This window comes from Phlebotomus argentipes, unplaced genomic scaffold, assembly GCF_947086385.1.
Source record: "Phlebotomus argentipes unplaced genomic scaffold, Phlebotomus argentipes genome assembly contig_2, whole genome shotgun sequence".
Lineage (NCBI taxonomy): Eukaryota > Metazoa > Arthropoda > Insecta > Diptera > Psychodidae > Phlebotomus > Phlebotomus argentipes.
The window spans coordinates 8,344,149-8,368,464 of NW_026776162.1; the positions used below are offsets into that span (position 1 = coordinate 8,344,149).

At 37.6% G+C, this 24,316-nt stretch overlaps 3 protein-coding genes across 3 annotated transcripts in view; all 3 read right to left on the minus strand.

The window, feature by feature from the left end:
- The window catches only part of LOC132264995 (chromatin-remodeling ATPase INO80), a 64,191-nt gene that overhangs the window by 11,654 nt on the left and 28,221 nt on the right, over positions 1–24,316 (minus strand). Inside the window, exons 4-8 of the mRNA XM_059765366.1 lie at positions 20,428–20,586; positions 14,916–15,018; positions 14,722–14,816; positions 8,338–8,360; positions 1,965–2,143 (exon numbers count right to left, since the gene is read on the minus strand). Coding sequence (XP_059621349.1) covers positions 1,965–2,143; positions 8,338–8,360; positions 14,722–14,816; positions 14,916–15,018; positions 20,428–20,586 — 559 coding nt within the window. The remainder of the gene's footprint in view (positions 1–1,964; positions 2,144–8,337; positions 8,361–14,721; positions 14,817–14,915; positions 15,019–20,427; positions 20,587–24,316) is intronic.
- On the minus strand, positions 3,678–4,621 carry LOC132264993 (antigen 5 like allergen Cul n 1-like). The gene has a single exon (XM_059765364.1). The coding sequence runs from the start codon at positions 4,531–4,533 to the stop codon at positions 3,736–3,738; it is 798 nt and encodes a 265-aa protein (XP_059621347.1). The 5' UTR covers positions 4,534–4,621; the 3' UTR covers positions 3,678–3,735.
- Positions 6,775–7,607, minus strand: LOC132264994 (venom allergen 5-like). Its single transcript, XM_059765365.1, has one exon. The coding sequence runs from the start codon at positions 7,582–7,584 to the stop codon at positions 6,841–6,843; it is 744 nt and encodes a 247-aa protein (XP_059621348.1). The 5' UTR covers positions 7,585–7,607; the 3' UTR covers positions 6,775–6,840.

Here is a 24,316-nt window from a genome sequence, read left to right on the forward strand (position 1 = left end):
TGACAGAGAAAATGGACAGTGAATCGCTGATTGGAAGTCACCGCAGCGACACTTTGACTGTCGCTTGAGCTTCGAGCTTTTCCCTCTCTTTACACATGCTGGCAATTAACTTGAATTATAGGTGTAAATGCAGCAACACAAGACAAGAGATTGACATCTCAGTGGTGGGCAAAACTGTGCAAGAAAAGGTAATTTTACACCAATTTTCGCCCGTATGTCACGTCCAATTACCAAAGAAGCGGGAGCTTTTTTCCCCCGCATCAAAATATCAGGTGGCAAAAGCTCAAAAACACCAAATTATCTCTCTCTCTCTCTCTCTCGCACTCTAGAATATGTCGTGCTCATCATAAAAATGAATGATAAATCAACGCACACACACACACACAATCGAGAAAGAGATGGAGAGAATATATCAAAATGCAAATGCTAAATTGAAAAATTCTCACGAATTAAAGATTTTTTGACTGTTGGCCACTGTTTTTTTTTGTCTTTTTTCTCTTCTCTTCTCTCAAGCATCCGATTCTTCATTCGCGCCGTTTTTATTTTTCGGCAATGCGCACACGGTGAAGAATTATTGTAGGTAGATTTGTTAAATTGCGCACAAACAATGAACTGATTTGCATAAAAACCATTCAATATTTCTATATAACAAATAAACGTTTGTCTTCTCTCACCCATAATTTCCCACGCTATTACCAGTGTGTCTCAGCGATCTCCCACCCACATTGTGACAAACCATGGCACATTGTCACCTCCGCTATCACTGCCAAAGGGGGAGATAGTGCGGCCGAAGTCAGCTGATCGCACTCAGCTTAATTCACGTCAGAGATAAATTCTCTCGGCGCATTTTGAGGTTATAAATCGAAAAAATAAGGTTAGAAGATGACTTTTCGACTTGAATAGTCTGAAAACTCCTTACAACTGAAATTTTAATTGAAAAACTGATAGAAACTCTTCACAAAGTCTTTTCTTCAAACCTTGAAAGATGTTTTTGAGGTTATGTTTGAAGTTAAAGTTCATTTTATTACTAAATTTCTGGTATAAATTAGTTCTTTGACTGTTAAATTGAATGTTTTCAGCTGAAGAACAGTAATTTATAAGATAGAAATAAAAAAAAACTGTGCCAACTTGAAAGATGTTTTTGAGGTTATGTTTGAAGTTAAAGTTCATTTTATTACTAAATTTCTGGTATAAATTAGTTCTTTGACTGTTAAATTGAATGTTTTCAGCTGAAGAACAGTAATTTATAAGATAGAATTAATAAAAACTGTGCCAACTTGAACGATGTTTTTGAGGTTATGTTTGAAGTTAAAGTTCATTTTATTACTAAATTTCTGGTATAAATTAGTTCTTTGACTGTTAAATTGAATGTTTTCAGCTGAAGAACAGTAATTTATAAGATAGAATAAAAAAAAAAACTGTACCAACTTGAACGATGTTTTTGAGGTTATGTTTGAAGTTAAAGTTCATTTTATTACTAAATTTCTGGTATAAATTAATTCTTTGACTGTTAAATTGAAATGTTTTCAGCTGAAGAACAGTAATTTATAAGATAGAAATTAAAAAAAAAAAACTGCACCAACTTGAACGATGTTTTTGAGGTTATCTTTGAAGTTAAAGCTCATTTTATTACTAAATTTCTGGTAAAATTAGTTCTTTGGCTGATAAATTGAAATGTTTTCAGCTGAAGAGGAATAATTGATATCATTAAGTTATTAAATCACAGAATTTATCTTTCATCAGTCACAACATAACCTAGAAAATCATAAGGATTCGATGATTTTACTAGATAAATGCGATCAAATTTAAAATATTGCGCCAATTTGCCGTGGGAACTAAATATTGTGATTATACTTTCACTTCTTGAGTCTTGCTGAAATTTTCGCGGGCTTCTGGGCGCACTATCTCCCCCTTGGCGGCTGACATTGACGTCATGGGAAGGAATGCGTGGCTTTGCTACTCACCGGGCGCCGAAGATCCGCCTGGACTGTCGCAATCCACCACCAGAGCCTCGTTGCTGGAGTCGTCGGCCGGCGTGGACTCCACGATCTTGCTGCTGCCGTGGCTCATCTCGCTGGCCACGGGACTCGGCGCGCCGGACTCCAGAAACGCCGCGTCGTCGTCCAGGAGCGCCCCAGACGAGCTGCCGCCGTCGCGCGGCCGCTTCGCCGCCCCATCGGCCGCCTGGAATGACAGAAGAGCGACAGAGAGCCGGTGAGACGGCGGGAAAAGAGTCACGATCATGCGACTGGTAAATCACATTTCGCCTCAACTTTCCGTGGCAGAAAATACCTGCGAGTGATGGCATGACTTTCTTGTGCAACTGCAGACATCGCGCGCGCACATTCATAATAAAACTGTGGCATTCCAGGCATGAGAGCGCCTGTCTTATGCAACAATCACACCTCAAAACAAACCATGCCCTCTTAATTGAATAACCCAACAAAGTGTATTAGTGAAGCAAATTTTTCCAAACACGCTAAACACCGTGCGATTTTTGCCGTGGAAAAAGAAAGATATTTTTCGTCGCAAGTCGCCTTGAATGGCAACAACAATATTTGTGTCAAATACCATCAATGCTTGAGATGAGACTAATTTCACGATAACAAGTCAATTAGAATTGCAGGTATTTTTCGGTAAAAAACTGGGTAAATAGACTTGGAATTCGCACTGTTTTTCTTTTATTGCCCTGTAATTGAGAAATATATATTCAACACCTGATTAAACATTTAAGGTCACACAGCAAACATCGCAAGAACACCGCAAGCACAGTTCATGGGCGAATCAAAATGCAATACAATAATAATTGTGTATTTTCAGCAAATATTTAGAACATCCACAATCAAGGTTAATTCAATTGAAGTTCAAATATACTCAGAAATCGTCCGCTTATCTCGTGATCAGTATTGGACGGATTCTTAGCATTTTCTGTGCATTTTCCCATTAAAATCAAAGTAAATAAATTGTCAATTTGAGACGATTTTTCTCTATATATTTGTCCATATCTTCCAAAGTTCTTGCTCAATTGCCAAAAATAGCACGAATTTTATAGCCTACAATTTTGTAGAATATCTTAAGGTTGAAAAATAACCACCGAACAGTGTTTATGATGTATTTTATGCCAGAAAAGTCATTTTGAATGCATTTCATATTAAAAATACTCATAAAAACGCAACTTTTTGACGGATTCACAAAAATAACACCGTTTTGGAAAGATTCTTTCACAGCCTATGATTTTCTAAAACATCCCAATTTGGACACTTAGCAGCCAAACAGCGTTTGTAAAGTTTTTTTTGTAAGAAAAGTCATTTTTATGCATTTCATAATAAAAAATATTCATAATGACGCCATTTTTAGACGAATTTTCAAAATTAATGGCACTTTGGAAAGGTGATTTTACAGCCTACAACTCTTTAGAACACATAATTTGCGTCAGAATTAGTTTTAACTATTTTTCAGGGTGTTTTGGTGGAGTTCTTTGAATTGAAGGAAATGTCTTCTTCTCACGCACTTTTCAGTAAAATGCTCATTCAAGCACTCTTGTTCAGCGGATTTTCAGCGTTTGTGGAAAGGCCAAGTGACAGTTTTTACCTGTTTTCAATGTGTTTTTACACGCAAATTCAAACACGAGATTTTCCGGAGCAAATTGTGGCAAAGAATGTGAAATAAAATGCATATTTTCACCGCTTCAAAGGCATTTATTGCATGACATGAGTTTCCTTTCTCCAATCGCTGCTAAACACACAATTTCGTGGCGTTTTCGCAGGATTTCCCAATGGAAGCGCACGCCGAACACGGAGTTCCTGTGGCATAGATTGGATGGGAAATGAGATTGGTGTGTCCGTAGTTGCACGTCGTGAGCACAGTGTGGAGCCACCTTCCGCCGTAAAGAGCCCGGAATTTGGCCATTGCGCAGCCCAAGGCGTTGTTGATGTCCTTCACGAGGACAGTAAAGTGTCCGGCGTCGATGCAGGGTGGATTGTTGATGGTGAAGTCGTCAATGCAGGACAACATCTGCTGATCCCTCACGATGGACACTTCGCCGAAGAAGAGATCAATGTGCTCCTGAAGTGTCGCCGTGTTGTTTGTGATGGGAATCGATGAGTAGATGATGGCGAGATTCTGTCCGGAAAGGGGAAATTGGGCGAAAGAGCGACACTGATCGTGCTGGAAATTGCCATGCTTCACATGCTGTTCCGCCACAAAGGCGAGATCATCATTCCAGACCATCTTCTCCATCTTCGTCGCCATGGGAATTCCAGCCACTCTTCCCGCCGCCACGTTGCTTCTGTGCCGATTGTGGGTGTCAACAGCCACCGCCATCAGCTCTCCGCGCATCGGAATGATCTCGATCTCACTGGAATCCCCGCCGATTGGGAAGCTGTTCGGCTCACAGGCGATATGTTCTCGACCATAGCAGTACTTCTCCTCCATTTGGCACCAATCAACCGCCCAACAACTCATGAAAATGCAAGAGAGCACAGAGAAAAGCACTGTTTTCACCATCGCACAGTCGCGTCGACAGATCATCATCACCTTATCAGAGAGAGATCACAGCACTGGCGGCGATAAGAAGCGCACACACCATCGCTCTTCACAGGGAACTGAAGTTGTGTTGTTTTTATCACTGGACAAACAGTCACAATTCACGCAATTTACCAGGTGAAAATGCAGTGAGAAAAGTCATTTAAAAGGCCACCCAGGGAAATAACAGAATTTCTCACCAATGTTCTCTCGCATCGCAGTTTAATAAATTGATCAATTGGAATTGTAAATTGACGTGTGATGGGTTGATTGTGCGATTTTTCCTCTACGCAATATCACATGATATGCGTGTATTTCGAATTACTTTCACAACACAATCACATCTGATCAAATAAGGTTAAAAATTAAATTTTTTTCAGCACTTTCAGGCATCAAATCAACATAATATTTGATCAATTGGAACACGTGGAGGATATTATTAATAGCAAAATATTCATTTACGCACTGAAAATCAAATGGATTTCTTTCACATTTATTGTGCAAAATCAGCATTTTTCGCTGTGTTTACACACAAAGACTCGTTGCGACGTCGCAAGTCTTGCCAATCTTGGCACATCCTGAGCAAGGAGCTCCTCTGGCATAAACCTTGCCGTCAATCCAATTGTTTCCGGCGTAGTTGCAAGTGCTCATCAATGTGAACCACCAATAATCACTCATGAACGTCTCGAAAGTCACCAGGGCGCATCCCAAATGAGTGTTGATGTCATTCACCATCACCGTGAAGTGTCCTGTTCCCATGCAGTCCGGATTGGCGAGGGTGAAGGAGTCGATGCAGGACAACTTGTAATCCCTGACAATTGTCATCTCGTCATACCACAAATCGATGAGGTAGAGAAATTCCGCCGTGATGTTCGTGTAGGCGTAATAATTGTACTTCATGGCGAGATTCTGGCCAGAACTGGAGAATCCTGTGAATCCTCGGCAGTCGTCGTGCTTGAAATTTCCATGACGAGCATGTTCAGACGCCACGAAAGCCATATCCGTGTTCCAGCTGATCTTCTGCATGGCCGCGGCCGAGGGAATTCCCGCCACAGATCCGGACGCCACATTGCTGCGATGGAAGTTGTGACGATCGACGCCCGCCTGGATGATCTCCTGTGTCATCGGCACCATCTGAATGTTCCTCACATTCTGACCCATTGGGAAACTATTCGGCAGACACGCGATGTGTTCCCTTCCGCCTTCATCTCACACCAATCGATGGCCTCAGCAGAGGTCACAATTGCGATCGCCAACACGACAAGGCGCAACATCGTGAACTTTAGACGCTCGTTCAACACACTGTGCCCAAAACCTCACGAATCCCCAGGCTTTTATAATAATTTCTCTATTTACCCAATTAAGTATAATATTTCACTGAGCTTTTCTCAGAAACAAAAAGCACACGCAGTAGAATTCTAGGAATTGATAACATATTGTCCGCATTAATGATAAGCACTTTTCTTTTATCATCTCAAAACATGTCTTTCAGCTTCGCTAAATCCAAAATTTACTAAATTGAGCAGTAAATTTTCGAAAAAAGCCAACACAATTTGCAAATTCAACGACATTTATCCCAAGTTATATCTTCCTCTCGTTGATTTCTATCGCGACGGGTGAATAGAAAACTACGAAAAGACAAAATCGACATTTTTGATTGCTCAGAATTAATAGAACAATTAATCAATTCTCACTAAATTAAATTTAAATTAATTGAAATTAAATGTTCTGTGCCTCCTTTTTCGTCCTTTCTTCTCATAAATCCTTCCATTGAGCGTTGGAAAGACTGATATTCTGTGACGCCACGTGTCTTGTCTCAAGACCAAGCCACGATCTTAATCTGGCCAAAATGATCCCTCATTTTAAGACAAAATTGACATTTTTCAAGTGAGAAAAGTAGCATTTTTATACACTTTTTGCTTAGAATTAATAGAAAAAAGCATATTATAAGTAAATCAGTGGTAAAAAGAATTTTCTGCAAATATCTTTCATGTTCATGATACTCTGGAGTGCTTCTCCTTTTCCCAATTCTTCCTTTCTTCTCATAAATCCTTGCATTAATAGTTGGAAAGATTGATATTCTGTGACGCCACGTGTCTTGTGTCAAGACCAAGTCACGATCTCAATTCGACCAAACAGTTGATCGTCCATTTAACATTCCTCATTTTAATGAAAATTGATCTGTAAATTCAAGAGCTTCGCATAGTTTCCTCTTCACCCGTCGATTATTGTGAACTCATCGAATTGCCACATTTTTCATGCTTTATTTCCCGAAACCACAAATCTTGTACATTTTTGATCATCTCGAAGATGTGTTTAGGCACAGAGTCCGTCATTGCAGGTCTTTCCGACGCTGGCGCAGGCAGAACAGGAAGTTCCGCTGACGTACGTCGGCTGGTTGAGCATGTTGGTGTCGGGATAGTTGCAGGTGAGCAGGAATCCGTACGAAGAGCCCTTCTTGTACGTCACAGCGGAGCATCCCACGGCCTTGTTCTTGTCCTTCACCACCGCCGTGAAGTGTCCGGCTGGCATGCAGTTGGGCGACGTGGTGAACTTGCTCACGCACGACGGCACTTGATCCCTCACGATGGGCATCTCGTCGTACCACATCTTGATGTAGGCGTCAATCGTGGCGCCGGGATCGGAGTAGGCGCGGCTGGAGGTTCCAGCGGCGAGATTCTGTCCGGAATAGGGATAATCTGGGGTTGAGCGACACTTGTCGTGAGTGAAATTGCCGTGCTTGGCGTGCTCGCTGGCCACGTAGGCCAGATTCTCGTCCCACTTCATCTCCTCCATCTTCGTGGCCGCCGGAATGCCCGTCTCCTGTCCCTTGGCCACTCGCCGGCGGTACTCATTGTGCTTGGCCACGATGCGCGCCTTCAGCGCATCCGTCATCGGCACAAACTGAATGTCCGTGACATCGGCAGGAGTGCCGAAGCTGTTCGGCTCGCAGGCGATGTGCTCACTTCCGCAATTTGGCTTTCCCACTTCCAGGCAGTAATCATAGGTCTGCGCGCTAACATAAGCGCTCAGCGCCATCAACAGGACAATTTTCAGCATTTTCACTCTTAACTCTTCACTTTGGCAACACAAACTGATAATTCTCAACTTCCTCGCGACGTTTTTTATATCACAATTGCACGTGATATCTTCCTATATTTGTCCAATTGCTGTTGACAACATTTCAATTGGATGCGAAGACAGAACGGAAGGAGAATTTCACAATCTTCTCTCTCTCGCGCCACCTTGCTTAATTAAACATCCCCCAGAGAGGCCAAACAACACCATCATATATTCGTCACTCTATCAAATATTTTCGACGATAAAAAACATTCCATATTGCCAAAGCGAGGTGAATTTGCTCCTTTGGCCATTTACCTCCGCGCACATTCAAGGAATTCCATCAAATTTACCGTGAAAAATATCGCATTACAGAAGGAAAACAATTATCATGACTTAATTTTCACTCTCAACGAGCAATTCTCCACTTTTTTCCCTCTCTTCTTGTCTGTCTATAAAGTTATAAGACAGGCAATATAAATAAGAATATCTCACACAGAATTCCAGTTTGCATCAGTTTAAGCTTCAAATAAGAGTCTTTTTTTGTGTGCAAAGAAACTTTCTGGAGTTTAATATGCACCAGAAAAACCAAATAAACTCTATATTTGTTCGTTATTAAATGATTTTGATGATAAAAATTCATTTGAAACATTCCAAAGTGTGTTAAATTTGCTTATTTGACCACTAATTTTACAAATATTCAAAGAATTCACCATGAAAAATATCTCATTGCGATAGATTTTCACTCTCAACGACTTTTTTCTCTCTCTTTCTTTCTCTTTCTCACTCCAAAACAACAAGACAAACAATATATAAATAAGAATATCTCACACAAAATCCCGGTAATGTTATAAAATAAAATTTTGACTTGTTTCTCTTTCACTGTGCGTTTTTTCTTCTTGTCTTCCACCTTTTTGATTGTCTTCCACCGTCACCGTTCCGTTGAACGAGCAAAATCATTTACCGAAACACTGAAAGTTCTTGCTCTTTTTTACCATCATGTTATCTTTGCCTCTGCATTCAATATTCCACCCGAGAAATATTCTTAAGAGAGAGAGAAAAACTCCGAAGCAATCTGTGAACCCCCCAAAAAGACCCTCGCGGTCGCCATCAACTCGATTTCATACGTTACACAATGAAGAAGAAGAAAAAAAAACGAAGAAGAGACTCAACTTGAGCCATCCAAGTCTTAAGAAACCATTAATTTTTAATTGCCATACACAAGAGAGCCCGGAAAAGGTGAAATATACGCACAAAATTGTGTTAATTTTTCGTTATATTCACTGTTTTTCCTCTTTTTTTTCTCGTTGTTGGTTCGAATGAAGACGAAAAACAATAAAAGATTCCAGACAACGGCGGAACTTTATGATTTCATACACATAATATTGAGTGGTTCTTTTGCACAGGCGAAAAACAAGTTGAAAAAGTATCTTTTATGATGTGGAAAACATTTTGTTTATTGAGCCTTTATAGCATTTTCTCATGTCAATATTCCACTGCCAAAGACAAGTCAGAAGAAGAGAGAAAATAAAGTTCAGTAGAGAATGAAGTTGAGATAAGATTTCAATTACCAACATATTAAAATTACTCTCGGTGTAAATCGTCGCTTCCATCGCCTTCTGTCGTAATTAATTTCAAGCGAGAATATTTCGACGGATGAATAGAAAATTATGGAAAGTGAAAATCGTCACTTTTCACGAAAGCGAATTGAAAATTTTGTGTAATTCACGCTTCGAAACATGCCAAAATTACCGAAATATCCCCAAAATATCTTCTAATAATTGTTTTCTGGAATTTTACAATTGATTTTATTGGAATATGTTTACTTCTTTTCACTAAAATATGGCAAAATGTAAAGACAAACTGGAAATATTAGTTTTCGAGAACATTTTATTAAAACAACTTCTTAATAATCAACTTCTCTTTAAAGTTTTCAAGTGAAAAAATGAAAAGATATTCAAATATTTTACTTATTCAAAATTTAATAATATTTTAGGAAAATTCTAAAATTTGGAACAAATTTTTTTTAGCAAAAATCTACGTTGTTAACTATAAAAAAAAAACATAAAATTTTTCATTTTTAACATAAAAAAGTTAAATTGAAGAGTCGATGTAACTTTACAGTTTTCAATTCGTAAAAGTTATGAATTTGACATGTTTATTTAATACGACTTTCCTCTGTTAAAAAGTCATTTTTTTGCTAGAGTTTTAAGAGTGTTTCTGGGAGAGATTATTCAAACTTCCGCCTAGTTTCTGTCCATTTTTCTCCACGTGAAAGTTAGGAAATCTTCTTTACAGGAAGTGAAAGACAATTTTCCATTATCTTCCAAGAGTTTTTCCAGTGTGAAAAATTGAATCAAATAATACTTTTAAATCCCTTTGGATGCCAATCAGTTTCAATTCAGTTTCTAATGGTGAAAACACAGTATTTTGCTCATACCATCTCGGCTCGATCCCGTCAGATTCCCTTCAGAATTTTGGTCTGCAGATCAACTTTTGACGCCTTCACACAATCTGATTTTCTCCACAATTATGGCTCATTATGGACGAAATCATTCAATTTTTGAGTTTTTTCCACACTTAAATTCATTTCATTGACGATTTTCTCCATTTTCCATGTGAAATTTGTCTATTTTGACCATTTTGACAGCAAGCGCATTGTCAGACACGTCAAACTCAAATTCAGCGCGGGTTGCCCAACGTAAAATCTGCAGGCACACACTCGACATAGAAATGTCGTGAGCAGGAAGGAAAATATACGATTCGCGTGGGGAAGAAATTGACATTCGTGAACAAATTACAAATGACAAATGCTGTGTTTTCACCATTAACCTCACAATTTGGTGGATTTTGTACACAAAAGGCTTGATAAATCCAATTAATCTGTGCTAATCAACCTGAAAATATCATTACTGTCTATTTCCTCGGGTTTCACGTGAATTTTCCGCCTTGTCTTAACTTCAGAGACCAACAGAAATAAATTCGCCACTTTCGTAAATTATATGAATTCATAACTTTGATAGCTTATTTAAAATGCTGCGCAAGTAAAGTTGCAACGACTCCTAATTTAGACATTGAGAAATAGAAAAAGAAACAAATATTAAAATAACCAGCAATGCAAGCGACAATTGTAATCGGCATTCGTTGTTCACTGTTGACGCACTTCTTGGCAGTGAAGTTCAGCGAATAAATGTCTCTGAATCACCCTTATGTTCACGAAATTCCTTCTCCGTCTTCCAACTCGGAGTTGTGTTACAATTTGCAAGGGCAGCAGAGTGTAAACCAATTTTATGCTACATAATTGGTTTGATTTGGCAGAAATCAAATAAACCACCCGACTTTTCTCTGTCTCTCTGTGACTTCCATATGCCACATTTTTCTCTGCTTCTCTGCCGTGTTTGGGCAGAAGAAGATGATGGCAAAAGACATATTTGTGACCTCCTGAGAAATCTTTTCCCACCGGACATTCTCAAGCCCAAGAGCATCGCATCAAACATGGAGAGTAAATATAATTTTTGTTAGAGAATTTAAAACATGGAAAACGATTAAGATTTCAGAAAATGATATCCACACAGAACATCATCTTTTCCTCCATATCAAGGCGGAAAAAAATACACACTCTTTGCTGTTTTTGCCATATTAATATAAAGTAAAGAGACTGAGAGGAAAAAATCTCTCTCTCTTTTTGCATCTTTTCTTTGCCATCTTTTCATCCACATGCAATAAAAACAGGTGAAACTATAAGAACATGTCAACAATATTTCTTTCACAAAAAGCAACAACCATCAGAGCTCGTCGTGTTGATGCTGTGGAAGAAATTATAACCAAAAATTCTATTTTTTCCCCCCTTTTTCTTGAGATGCTCATCATAAATTCTCCTGAATTTACCATTTCTTCCCACTTTTTGAGCCTCATCTGTAAAACCCACAGAAATATATTATTTTGACACTAACTTTATGCACGTGAATTAAACATCGCATTCTTCTCTCTCTCTCTCTGTCTTGAGAGTTAAACATTAGAATTCATTAGGCAATTCTTCTGGAGAAGTTGAAAGTACTTTAACAACCCAGCGAGCCAAAATTGCTAAAATAAAAGCAGTTAATTCAGCTAAAAAGTGCTAAAATTTGAGCAGCACTTGAACAAAAAGTTCTCAGCCGAAGTATTGAAAAGGAACCAATCAACGATGGAGAAAACTCAATAGTGTTAAAAATACATCAATTTAGAGCACAATTTTAAGCTAATTTTTCAATAATTTTCTTAGCAATCTTTCCGATTTTTCTGCTCTATTTCCGCTAAATATTGTGGTTAATTTTGCAATTTTTCCTGATAAAAATTTAGCAGGAAAACAGGAAGTCCAACTTCCATGGAATTCCTTTTATCCAGTTTCCGCGTGCAAATTCTCTCACTTTTGAGGTTATTTGCATGACGCTATTTATACAATTCACTTAAAGCGATTACAGACTAGCGGATTATCCACGGGAGCAAAAGCGAGAGCGCGAGTGTGTTCGACTGACAGTTCGCTTAGCCATAAAACGCGAATAATTCTTCGATATATCGAAAGTTCAGCCGATTTTTTGGGGGTTCCCGACGGCAGCGCGCTCGTGCGAAAATGCGCCGAAACATTGCGCGACTCAGGAAAGGCAAAATGGCGGATCTCTTGCGAATTATTTCCTGGATTATTAAAATCATTAAATTCTTCTGCGAATCATCAATTTTCGCAGTTTTAATGTAAAATTTCACGCTTTTGAAGAATGCAAATCAACTGACAGCTGAACACACCAAACACAGTGTCGCTAGTGGCGACAAAGAAGAATAACTCCTGAGTGTGTTTAGCGCCAGTTCAGCCACGAATTATCACTCCAAGCTCATCCACGGAGGATTCGTGGATCATCAGCAAGTCTGTAATCGCTTTTAGGTGTTGTAATCACGAAGTATATTATTGAAATTGCATGGTTTTACATGAAGCGACATCTATGAATTTAAGTGCGCATCAATAATTTGACTGGTCGCCGCCACGTGCGCTAGTGCAGCAATCAAATTGCTAAAATTTGAGCGAATATTAGCACAAAAATCAACTATTTCAAGCTAAACTTTTGAGACTTTGAGCATTTTGTGTTCGCTGGGAAGGAAGTTTTCTTGCAAAATTCCAACTTTTGGCTCTGCATTTCTTGGCTATAAATCAGAACAATGTGTGAGTGGCCGTTAAATAAATAATCGCAAGCATAGAAAGAGGGTGAAAACAATACACGTCAAAATACACCACAAATGATCATCATAGCGCAACAAATTGAAAATGATAAGCATCTCTTCGTGCGTGTGTGTACATTTCACTGTGAGACGCGATTATAAAACCGCGAAAAAATGTTAAACTTTGCGCCAATCGCGCAAAAGATGCGCTCTTTTTTCTTGCCTTTTGAGGAAGGAAAGTGTTGGTGAAGAAGCCACTGAAAAAAGCATTATTAAAAGTCATAATAAATGAAATTGCATAAAATGAGAATTGCGAAAAATACACAAAACATGAACACCGAGTAATTAAATATGACTTCCAGTAATGGTAAAATTCATTAAGTAATGATGAAGAATTTCATCAATATTACATTTGAGGTGTGCGTGTTGTTAAATTTGTCATAAATCGCACAGATTATGAGTATTATTTCACCCTTTCTCGCAGCTCTTTTTCGTCTTCCTCATATTGTTTTTTCTGCACAGAAACACGCGGTCCTTTTGTTCTATACAACACAACACAACGCAGACATTAAAACATACAAAACTGCAAATGTGTTTTTTATCCATTAAAATGTATTACAACGAGTAAATGAGCAATCTTCCAACCTATTGAAGCGTGAAACACTCAAAAGATGAAAAATTCCCTTAAAGTAGCCAGACAAAAACATATTCTTCGCAATATTAATAATATTTCTTTTTCCCGCACACCGCAAAGTCAAACGGTGATCAGTGAATCGCAAAAGGTGAAGGAAGAATGCCAAAATGCATAAGAATATTCCCATCAAGATGCGCAAAAGTTATCCGTTGGTTGAATTGCAGTCAATTTGCATCATTATTCACTGAATAAATTGGACAGAAAAGCATAAAACAATGCTTAATAGACAGATTGTCAACGTTTCAGTGCGGAAAAATTAATTGAAACCTGAGAAAAACATCTTTTTCATCAAGTTGTTTCCCCCAAATTGCAACAAGAAATGCTTTTTAACAAATCAAAGAATGAATAGAAGAACATGAAAAATTGATTTTAACCTGCAATTTAGCATAATTCTTAATTCCTTACAAATCAATGGTGCAATTCTCAGTCACACACGAAAATGTTAAACTTCAAACATGTAAAAGTTTAACATTCGAAGTGAATGAGGAAAAACAGCCTTTTCTATTCTCGTTAAAACAATGTTTTAGAGTTTTAAGGCGATTTCACAATGTGTAAGAGAGGAAAATTTGTGAAATTTGCCTAAATTATTAAAATTCAAGTAAATATTTAGTAAATCTACGATAAAAAGAATTTACTGCAAATATCTTTCATGTTTATGTCTTAAAATGAGAGCCAAAATGACAGATTGATCTATTTTTGCAAGATATTTGCAGATTTAGATCTGTTATTCTACTTTTAACACATTCAATTAAATGGTTTAACACATGTGTGACATTATAGAAAATAACACAAGTTGTGAATATTTTTATACAATGTGTTAAACCAATTTAACACATGTTTTTTCTTTACATTCCTTGTGTGATTGAGAATTGCTCCAGAAATCCAATAGAAAAGTACATGTGAAATGTGAAAAAATAATTTTTTAGCACTGTTTTGACTTTGTTTTCTAATAAATGATGTATGAAATTAACTAAAAACTCAATAAAATATATTTTATAGAGCAAAATCAACATTTTAATGGATGATTTAGAAGCTTTTTGAGGTAAATTGAGCAAATTTTGAAGCGGTATTAACGCTTAATATTCAACTTGTATTTTAAAAATTCATTCTTTATTAGAATTTCAATCAATATAGAAGTAAAAAGAAAATTGAGTCAAGATTATAATTGAAACAACACCAAAATCTATATGAAAAATTGCTGTTTTTCAGCAAACAATGTATGATAAATTGAATTATTAAATAATAATTGAACTCACCTTGCTGGACGGCGTCAATTTCCTCTTTCTGTCGCGATCCTTCTCCGCTCTTGACGTTTCCTCCAGGTTCTTGCGCTCTTCCGTCTTCTGGCGATCTGATGGGGAAAATTGCGGAGAAAGAGGTGAAAAAGTGCATTTTGATCGCGCGCCCTTCTGGAGCTGCTCAATTAATTTAGTTAAACAGCAACACTTACACTTCAGCTCAATTTCCTCATCGTCAAGTAGCAGAGATACAACTTCCTTCGGTTTCAGCGTGTCTGGCTTGAAATTGCCTCCACTTATGACCATCCGTTGAATCTGGCGGGTTAAATGGAATTTTCTTTTATTAATTACCTCTCTTCTCATCTGTCTTGGCCACACTCATTCAATTACACATTATGACTAAAGCGAGATGAGAGTCTGAGAGAGAGAAATACAGTTTTCTGTGCGCATTTTCATATAATAGAATCATCAAAAGGATTTCTTAAAAAGGAAATATTGTCGGTGGCATTTTGTTCCCAACATTACCAAAAACACTCTCTTTAGAACTCCTCTTCTCAAGCTCAGAAGAAGACAAGCAGCTCGTCTTCTTCCTTCCCTCCCAAAAAATTGATGAAGGCAACAAAATAGCACATTATACTTAGTGAGGAGTGTTAATAATAATTTCTTAAGAGCGCAGCAAACACAAGCCAAAGTCCTCTTGAAATCTCAAACCAACACAACACTGCCGAGTGACTCACAGGTCATGGTCACGATTTTTTCCATCCACAAATACACACACAAACACACATGAGAATAGAGCAATTAAGAAATTAACCAGTAACACTTTTTTTCTTCCTGCACAAAAGACGAAAAAAGTGGCTGAAAAACCTTCCCGAGTCACTTCCACACCTGATGTCCATCATCTTTATTAATTTATTATTATCATCCACTCGATATGAGCGCCTTTTTCTCGGCTCATATTCTCGAAATGTAGAAACTGGTGAGAGAAATGTCTGTGGAGAAACTTGTGGAAACTGAGTTTTTCGGTATTCTTGACGGCAAAAGCATCTCTCATGAGAGAAGATTTCGTCAATCCAGTGATTTTTGTGAAAGATTTCATTGAGCTGACGCGTGAATTTCTATAAATTCATCCAAATTTCTGGCAAAAATGCCAATAAATATTAAGAAATTCTTCCCTCACGACATTAAATAGCAAAAAAGGTGTATTTTAGTGTGCAATTAGAAATATTTCACATAAATATTGCTCTTTGAGGGAATTCTTCAAATATCCTACAAAATGTCCTCAAACTATCCGTTTAAAAAGGCCTAAAAATACCGATAAATCCGAGAGCATTAACCAGTCGAATTAAACCATGTTTTAATCGTTTCAAGTCATTAAAATCCGGTCAAAATCGCTAAGAAATTCCCTTTTTCACGTGTGTTATCATTGTGATACTTTTTAATATGATGCAAAAAGAATATCGCGTTTTTTGGTGCTTCATTGACGGTCAGAAAATAGTTAAAAAGTGATTAAATATTGCCTCCATTTATCTGTGATTTTACATTTGAATTAAATTGCGCGATTTGAACAGAATTCAGTTCGCTGGCGACCTTTTAATTAGCTCGGATATCGACGGGTGCCTCGAAAACTATAAAAAGTCAAAATCGCCATTTTTCAGCAAAGCGAGTTCAAAATTTTGCATTAAAACAGCTGCGAAATTTGCCAAATTTACTTCAAAATACTCAAAATGCCTTCAAATCGTTCGTTAAAGTGAAAATATTGCTCTGTATTTTTTATTTTGTAAATGTTTTATTGGTATTTATTGAAATTTTTCACTAAAATGTGGCAAAATTAATAGAAAATCTGAAAATATTACTTTTCAAAGTCGATTTTTAATGGTTTTTGAGTTGATTTTATACAAAAAATCAACTTTTCATACTTCAATTGAACTTTTTCTTAATGTTTTCAAGTGAAAAAATTTAAAAGATATGAGAAATATTCATTTAAAGTCCAAAAAAACATTTTAGGATAATTCTGAAAATCTACAAATATTTTCTAAAAATACGTTTTTATGCATTTGACTGCAATTTTTGAGACATTTTTCTTGGGGAAAAATTGTTCAGCGTAAACAATGAAAATTCGACTTTTCATTCGCAAAACATGACAATTTTTTTCCATTTGTGCTTTTTAGATAAATAAGATTTTTTTCTATTGTCTCATAAGATACAAATCTTAAAATTCTTGTACAGAAAGAACAAATAAAAGGCTTTTCAAAAATACATAAGACGAAAACTATGATAAATCGACTTTTCATAGTTTTCCATTCACCCGTCGATATGCATTACAGCTAATATTTATAGAGAATTTTAGCGAATTATAGCGAAAAAAGCCCTTAAGAACTCGTTTTGAGATTCTGTTATTGCACTTTTCAACTGTTTAGAGTGGTTTTTAGGCCACAAAGTTATTTTCCACTTCTTTTATAAGCCAATTGAACTCAAATGCAATCTAGAAATCCATTCGTGAACGATTATGGGTCACAGAAACAGCAAAAAGTACTGAAAACCGTCAAGAAAAGCTATATTTCTTCAAAAATTGTCACAATAATGCCTTCAATGTCTTCAGTTGTTCATAAGAACACAACAAATTAAGAATTATTGACTTTCTTCAGATTATTCGCGGTCTTTTTTGCGGGGTTATTTAGAGAGAAGAATCTCTCACAGATAATCTCCCTGAAACTCTCACAGAAAAGACAATTTCAAGAATTCCAGCTCACTTTGGCTGATGACAAATTATTTCGTCATTTCTCACCATCTCATTGAATATCATTCACTCTTTGCCCTTTCCCGAAAAAAAATCGCTCTCTTTATCCCATTTTGCCCACAATGTGATTTTTCTTTGACTAATTGCTGCCCAAAGTTGACGAACACAACAAAACTTCTTCAAGGAGACGCGCTGAAGATGATGAAAAAAATATGACAAATGACTATTTTTGGGAGTCACACATTAAGAATAAATTATCGCACTGTTTTTTTTCATCATCATCCATTTCATATCACAATTCTTGTTTTTTTTCTTTCTTTCTTTCACACTCCACCAAAAATTCATTCACTAATTTTTTTTCCTACTGCTGCTCTTTTTTTCAATTAATTTCTCTCTCTCTCTCTCTCTCTTTAACATTATTAAACCCTTAAACTATGGAAGAACAATAGGATCTTTTCATGTGATTTCTTTCACTCACTCGCTTCTCAATTGAATCTCACAGAAGAAGAAGAAGGAAAAAAAAAGTGTTCAACGCGAAGAGTTTCGAAGAGAGAGAGAAGATTTTTGTAATGAGATAGCGTAACATTGAGATTTTTCATGAAATTAGGAGGAGAAGCAGAAGAAAAAAAAAATTAATTGCCACTTGAACAGAATTTAATATTTTGCCCTCCCACAATGAGTTGTGAAAGAAATATAAATGATCCAAACACGCGGAATTGAAATTGAAGGCTCTTCATATTAATTTCTGTCATTTTCACTGTGTCATCCACGAAAAACACAAACAAAAGACGCGTGCCTTTGACCACAAGATCAAGGCGCAAAAGGTGTGCGTGTTGTTTGCCTTCGAGAAGAAAAAGATATTTTGTCAAGCCTTGTCTTTGTCAGCTGTTGAGGCTCCCTTTTTGCCCTCCCATTGATCATCCACCGCCTGAGAACACTATCGAAAATCACGTACAACCGCAGCTAAAATGAATAGATCTCAAAATAGGATCTCTCAATCTTTTGTGCGGCTTTCCTTTCACGAAAAACGATCGATTCTTCTGGGGAATTTTAGCGAAAAATTACGTGTTTCACAACCCAATAATTGTGGTTATTTGTTTACAGAGTAATATTTGTCCGTAGACAAATAAAAAAAACCCATCCAAATCCACCCTAAAATTGCCTTAATTAAACAAAAGTTAGCCCAACATGTTGCTCAGCTCACGAAGACGAACTGAATTTGTGGAAAACTCGATTTGAGGTAAAATTGCATTTGGAGAGTTAAACCCTGTTTTGGAACGTTTTAACCTAGACTACAAAATACTAAAATTGCTGAGATTCAGGAGTTCAAAGTTAAATCAATATGGCGGTGTCACTGGTGACGTCACAGACTAATAGTAGCTGTGACCTACTAAAGACCGTCCGAGACACGTCTTTTGGCGAAGAGATGATCAAAATTGGTTGGTAAACAGCGAAGATATGGGCCGATAGAGATGTAAACTTTGACCCCCCATATCACCCCTCCTATAATTTCAATTCTCATAAGTAACGATTCATTGGAAAGGTCTCGACCTCAGCTACAACATACTGAAATTTAAAGAAAATGCATAGTCTTGCTATGGAGTTATTTGATTTCAAAATCACGAAAACCTTTTTTACTCTAGCGCCCCTATCGGTGGTTCTACCAAGTTATGATGTTCTAGTGGGAGAGGACATTTTACGAGATCTTTCCAATGAACCTATAGTTATTCAAATCGGATGATTATGAGCGGAGTTAGGACAATTTTAATTTTCAAACTTTTGATCCCTAATATCTAGAGTCTGGTAGGACCAAGATCCTGAAGTGGCGGTTCGTTGGAAAAGTCTTGAGGCCAGCTATAGCATACCAGAATTTGGGCCCGATCCATGACATAGATTAGAAGAGATTAGAAATGGGGGTGGTACAAGAAATCTTGCTCCACGGCATCCAGGCCATCTGACGGGCCCTTTATGCATCCCCAGGAAAATTTTCCCATTTAAGGGCCAAGACGCTAACCAGTCATCCAGTTACCTTTCAGTCGGTACAGCTTTGGCCTGTGACTTTCATTGATATCTTATTTTTATTTATGTCGTCCCTCTCCCCCGGTTATCCTCTGATTTTTTCCCACTCAGAGGACAAGGCTTTTCAAGTGAGCCAGTCAAATTCACAGACTAGCAGAGCTTGGCCTTGGGCGTGTTTGCAGACGATATCGCTATTTACAAGCGACACCAGTCTGGTAGTGTGCCCATCTATAAAAAAGGACAGATGCGAAATACACTTCCACAGAAGTTTCTACTTCAGTTGGAACATTTAACAGCAACCTTAATTGGGCTGGAATTTTATATTTGCCATTGAAGGGCCTAATATTTTTCGCATCTGTTGTGTTCGATCATTTGCAAGTGATGGGGATCGAACACACGACCGTGATGTCCTCAGTCTGGCTCTCTACCGACTGCACCACGGCCGCCTTTGATCCATGACATAGTAGCTGAGGTGATGAAGAAAGAGTGCTTTAGGGGTGTTCAAAATGGCGGACGGAAGGGTGGGGGGCTGGATTGGACAACACCAAACTCAAGCGACTCAGCAACTTTTGACCTTTGGTGAAAACTGCATCTTGATATCTCTAACCGTTTAAGCACCAAAAATACTAACCAGAAATACTACGGACGAAAAAAAAGTGACCCCCTCAGATTCGTCAAACCTCTTCTTTAATATTCTATTCTGCCTAATTTTTAGTCAATTTTGGGAAAGTTGAGGTTTGGAGTGATTACAAATAGAGGTGGAACTAGAAGCCTCAGCTCTAAAAAGAAAAAGAAAAACCCCACCGAAGAAATCTAATGGTGACCACATTAGCAGAACTTTGGAGGGTCTTGGCAAAGTTGCGCAGACCACAAAATTGCCTTCCAACACCTGCCCAAACGTCTCTAAAACACTCTCTTCACATTATATCGCGTCCTATGCGCAGAAATTATAGTTGTCCACTCACCTCACTCTTCTCTCTCGCCCTCTGCAAGATCCTCTCCTCAATCGTGCCTTTGCAAATGAGTCGATACACCGTGACTTGCTTCGTCTGACCCAAGCGATGGGCGCGATCCATCGCTTGCTGATCCACCGTGGGATTCCAGTCGGAATCGTAAAAGATCACCTGCAAATGAAAAAAAAACACACACACCATCATCAGTCTGAGCACAATTTCCAATTTAATTGCCCTCGGCATTTCCCCCTTCGAAAATCCAAAGCGCCGTCGAAATCCCAGTCGAAATCCCAAATAATGTTTGCCAGGCGAAATATTTGCATAAATCCAATTGGACTTGATTAATTGAATTGAATGCATTTCACTCTCTCTCGGCACATTGTGAATTTCAGGCGCAGAATAAACAAAATCCACCCCCCAAATTCACACCCCCCAAACATTTGACATTATGTCAAGAGCGCCCGGAGGAAAATTGGCACTCTCAATTTAATTTAATTAAATTCACCAATTCCGTGCGCAAACATTTGTATTTTATCCTCCGCTTCCGTCTCAGACGCCATCAACTCCAGGATTGCACAGGATAAACTGCACATTAATCACCCCGCCCGAAAGCGTATCACATTGCAATTTAATCGAAAATGTCTCCATTGAGTGGGAATTGAAGACAGAATTCAGATCGACAACTATTAAATACCAATTCCATCTGTAATTCATCGTTATTGGGTTTTTTTTTTATTTCTTCTTCTCGGCACTGTTGAAAAAAGCCAAACAAATGGAGAAAGAAGGCATGAAAAGAAATCAATTCAATAGAATGTCATTCTAGACGAAAGGACGCTGCATTTGATGCCGGATACACTCAAAGGGTTTTCCAAATACGCTTCGTTCAAGGTATTTTGGAGCGACACAAGTGATGTTTTGTGTTTTCTCATCGAGAAATCTGTTTTTATCACACATTTTGCACATTTATTTTTCACAAACAATTGAAAAAATACGCAAATATGTAAGAATCTACTTAGAATCCTGTCCGGAATTCTTATCTTAGAATTTCTCTTCTAAATTAAGAGTTGTTAAAAGCGAGCTCCATTGTTGCCAACTGCAAGATAAAACTGCAATAATGGAGAGGTGGAAGAAGAAGAAGAAGAGGAGCAATCAAAGTTTGTGAAAGTCGCCATTATTGGCCAAGGAGGAAAAGTGGATTTAAGGAAGTTCAAGGAGTGATAGGAAGTGAAAAGGAGAAGGAAGTGAAAGAGTAGGAGGCAAGGAGTAAGGACAGGAAGGAAGTTCAAGGAAAAAAAGGACAATAAAGGGTGAAGGAGTGAAGTGTCCAAGGCTTGCGTTTTTCTTGGAGTTGCTGGCAGCGGATTCGCGGAGTCCGGAGAGAAAGGGAAGCACTTCCGACGAACCGGATGTGCTAATATTTCCCTTCTCATTGCAGGTATTTCAAGGAGACCTGGTCAAGACAATCTAGGATTCTCATGCTTTATGCTTTCTCGTCTGCAGGTAACATTCTGCACAAATCCAATAAAAAATTGCGTATTACGCAAGGAAAGCTGTCCAAAAACGGTCATTGTCTGATTTTGCAGAGCAAAAAGCTGCAAGAAACGAATTTTCTAGACTTTTCTAAGTAAAACAAACGATATTTTTTAGATTATCCTTAAATTATCTCTCTAAAGATATCTAAAAATGTTTTTTTTTGTGTCTGAAGAATAAAAAAATCGATTTAGAGACAAACTAATTAAGAACATCAAGCAATTCACAACTTTAGGTTTCTGTAATGTTGGAGCAATTCAGAGTCACACAGAAAAATATTCAACTTCAAACATGTAAAGTTTTATATTCGAAATGAGAAAGGAAAAATAGCCTTTGATATTCTGTCTAAAACAATGTTTTAGAGTTTTAAGTGATTCCACAAAGTGTAAGAGAAAAAATGGTGAAATTTGCCTAAGTTTTTAAAATTCAAGTAAATATTTAATAAATCCAGGATAAAAAGAATTTACTGCAAATATCTTTCATGTTTATGCTTGAAAATACGAGTCACAATTGCAGATTGAACCATTTTTGCAAGATATTTGCGGATTCTTTAAAACAACCTCACAATCTAGTGCATAAGAAGACTTTTTATCCAAAGAAATACCAGTTAAAATAACTTATTGTAAGAGATATTTGATGAGATTTCAGTAAGAAAATGAATTAAAAGCAAAATTAAAGGAGTTTTCTTTCAAGTATCACGATAAATTACCGCATTTCGAATCGATAAATAAGAATTTCATCTCAATTTCTTCTCCTTCCAGAACAATCCTCCTGCATATCTCCGAATCGCCTTGAGACACTCTCATGGCTTTTTTCCCAACTCTTCGGAAACAGTAGAAGAAACCAACAGGATATGTCGGATGGTTCCTTTGGCCCATTGCACAATGCGCAGCGAGAAGAGACACATTTCCGGTGGCTTTTTGTTCGCGGCCTCCTTGTGGTTTGCAGCCATCCTCCTCCTCATTACAAACCCGTGGCACAATCTGTGACCTGTGATTGTTTTACCGCACAATGACGCCGGGCGAAGGTGGTCGCCGCATTGTTGTCACTTCGATTCTGGGGCGCAGCAAAAGGATCGAATTTTCGACAAGCAGAGCCACCGGAAAAAAATGTTAAACATTCTACATCTGCTTCTAAGAAATAACGAGAAAGCCTAGAAATTCTCTTTGCTCCCTTTCTTAATTGCTCTGGTTCAAATTCAAATACATTTCGCCGTCATTTTCTCTACGCGCACGCGGGTCAGAAGAAGGTCCAATTTCCTCTCATTCTCTCTCACTTTAATTTCTGTATAATAAAATCATTAATGTTCATTAGAAGAAATTTCAGTAGCGCTTCATTGAGCGCGGATGTCTTTTGATGTGTCATTTTCAAAGAAAGACTGAAAAATGTCCAATGAAATACAAAAATCAACCCTCCTTTTTCCAGGGAGGGGAAAAAATAGACGCCTTATCTAACTCTTTTCAGTGTTAAAAATTCTATAAAAATAACACCGACAAGTGAGAGAGAAACATTCTTTCTGGCCCTTCTTTCAAAGACAACAGAGCGCGCAGAAAGAGAGGAAAAATCCTCCAAAAATATTTGTGGCTTGACAGAAATTCCAGCATGAGTTGAATTATTTGCTGTGGGACTTCAAAGATGTTTATAAGATGCCATTGTCATTAAGACGGAGGCCATCGAGAGAAGAGAAGGGAATGAGGAATTTTCAAAGACATTCTGGACATGCAAATTCAATAGACGAAGAATTTTCTTTACAACTCCCTGAAATATTTCCTTCTCTCTCTCTCACTCTCTGAGGGTTCGAAAACACACCTTTTCAGAATCAAGATTAATTCCTCCATTTGTGAAGTAACAATAAGAGTAATAATTCTCCACAGGATTTGCCATGCGAATTTATTGACTATCAGCAGAAAATGCACACAGTGAAAATGTCGTGAATTTTCGATTTTCATGCCAACACATAAAACCAGGAAAATATAGCATTTCCATGGCGGAAAATAACCCACAGAAAAAAAAGTTGCGAGGAAATTGCTCCACATATAGTGGAAAAGTCTATGAAAAGCCATGGGAATAAAATATAACTGTCATGTCTGTGCAATGAACTGAAATCGATTAAACTTTCATATCCATTGACAAATACACAAAATCCAAGAATAGAAATCCCAACAGGGAAATATTCAACCCCAAACATCGATCCACTGAATTTCACCTCAATTTCCCACTCAGAATAAATTGTCCCCATCAATTGATGGCAACAGCACAAAGTCATCATCATCATGTAATTCCACAATTTATCACGAAATTGAACTCCGCTTTTCCTTCCTTTATTTGTTTCCAATATATATATATTTTTATTAGGAGAAAAACGAAGTGA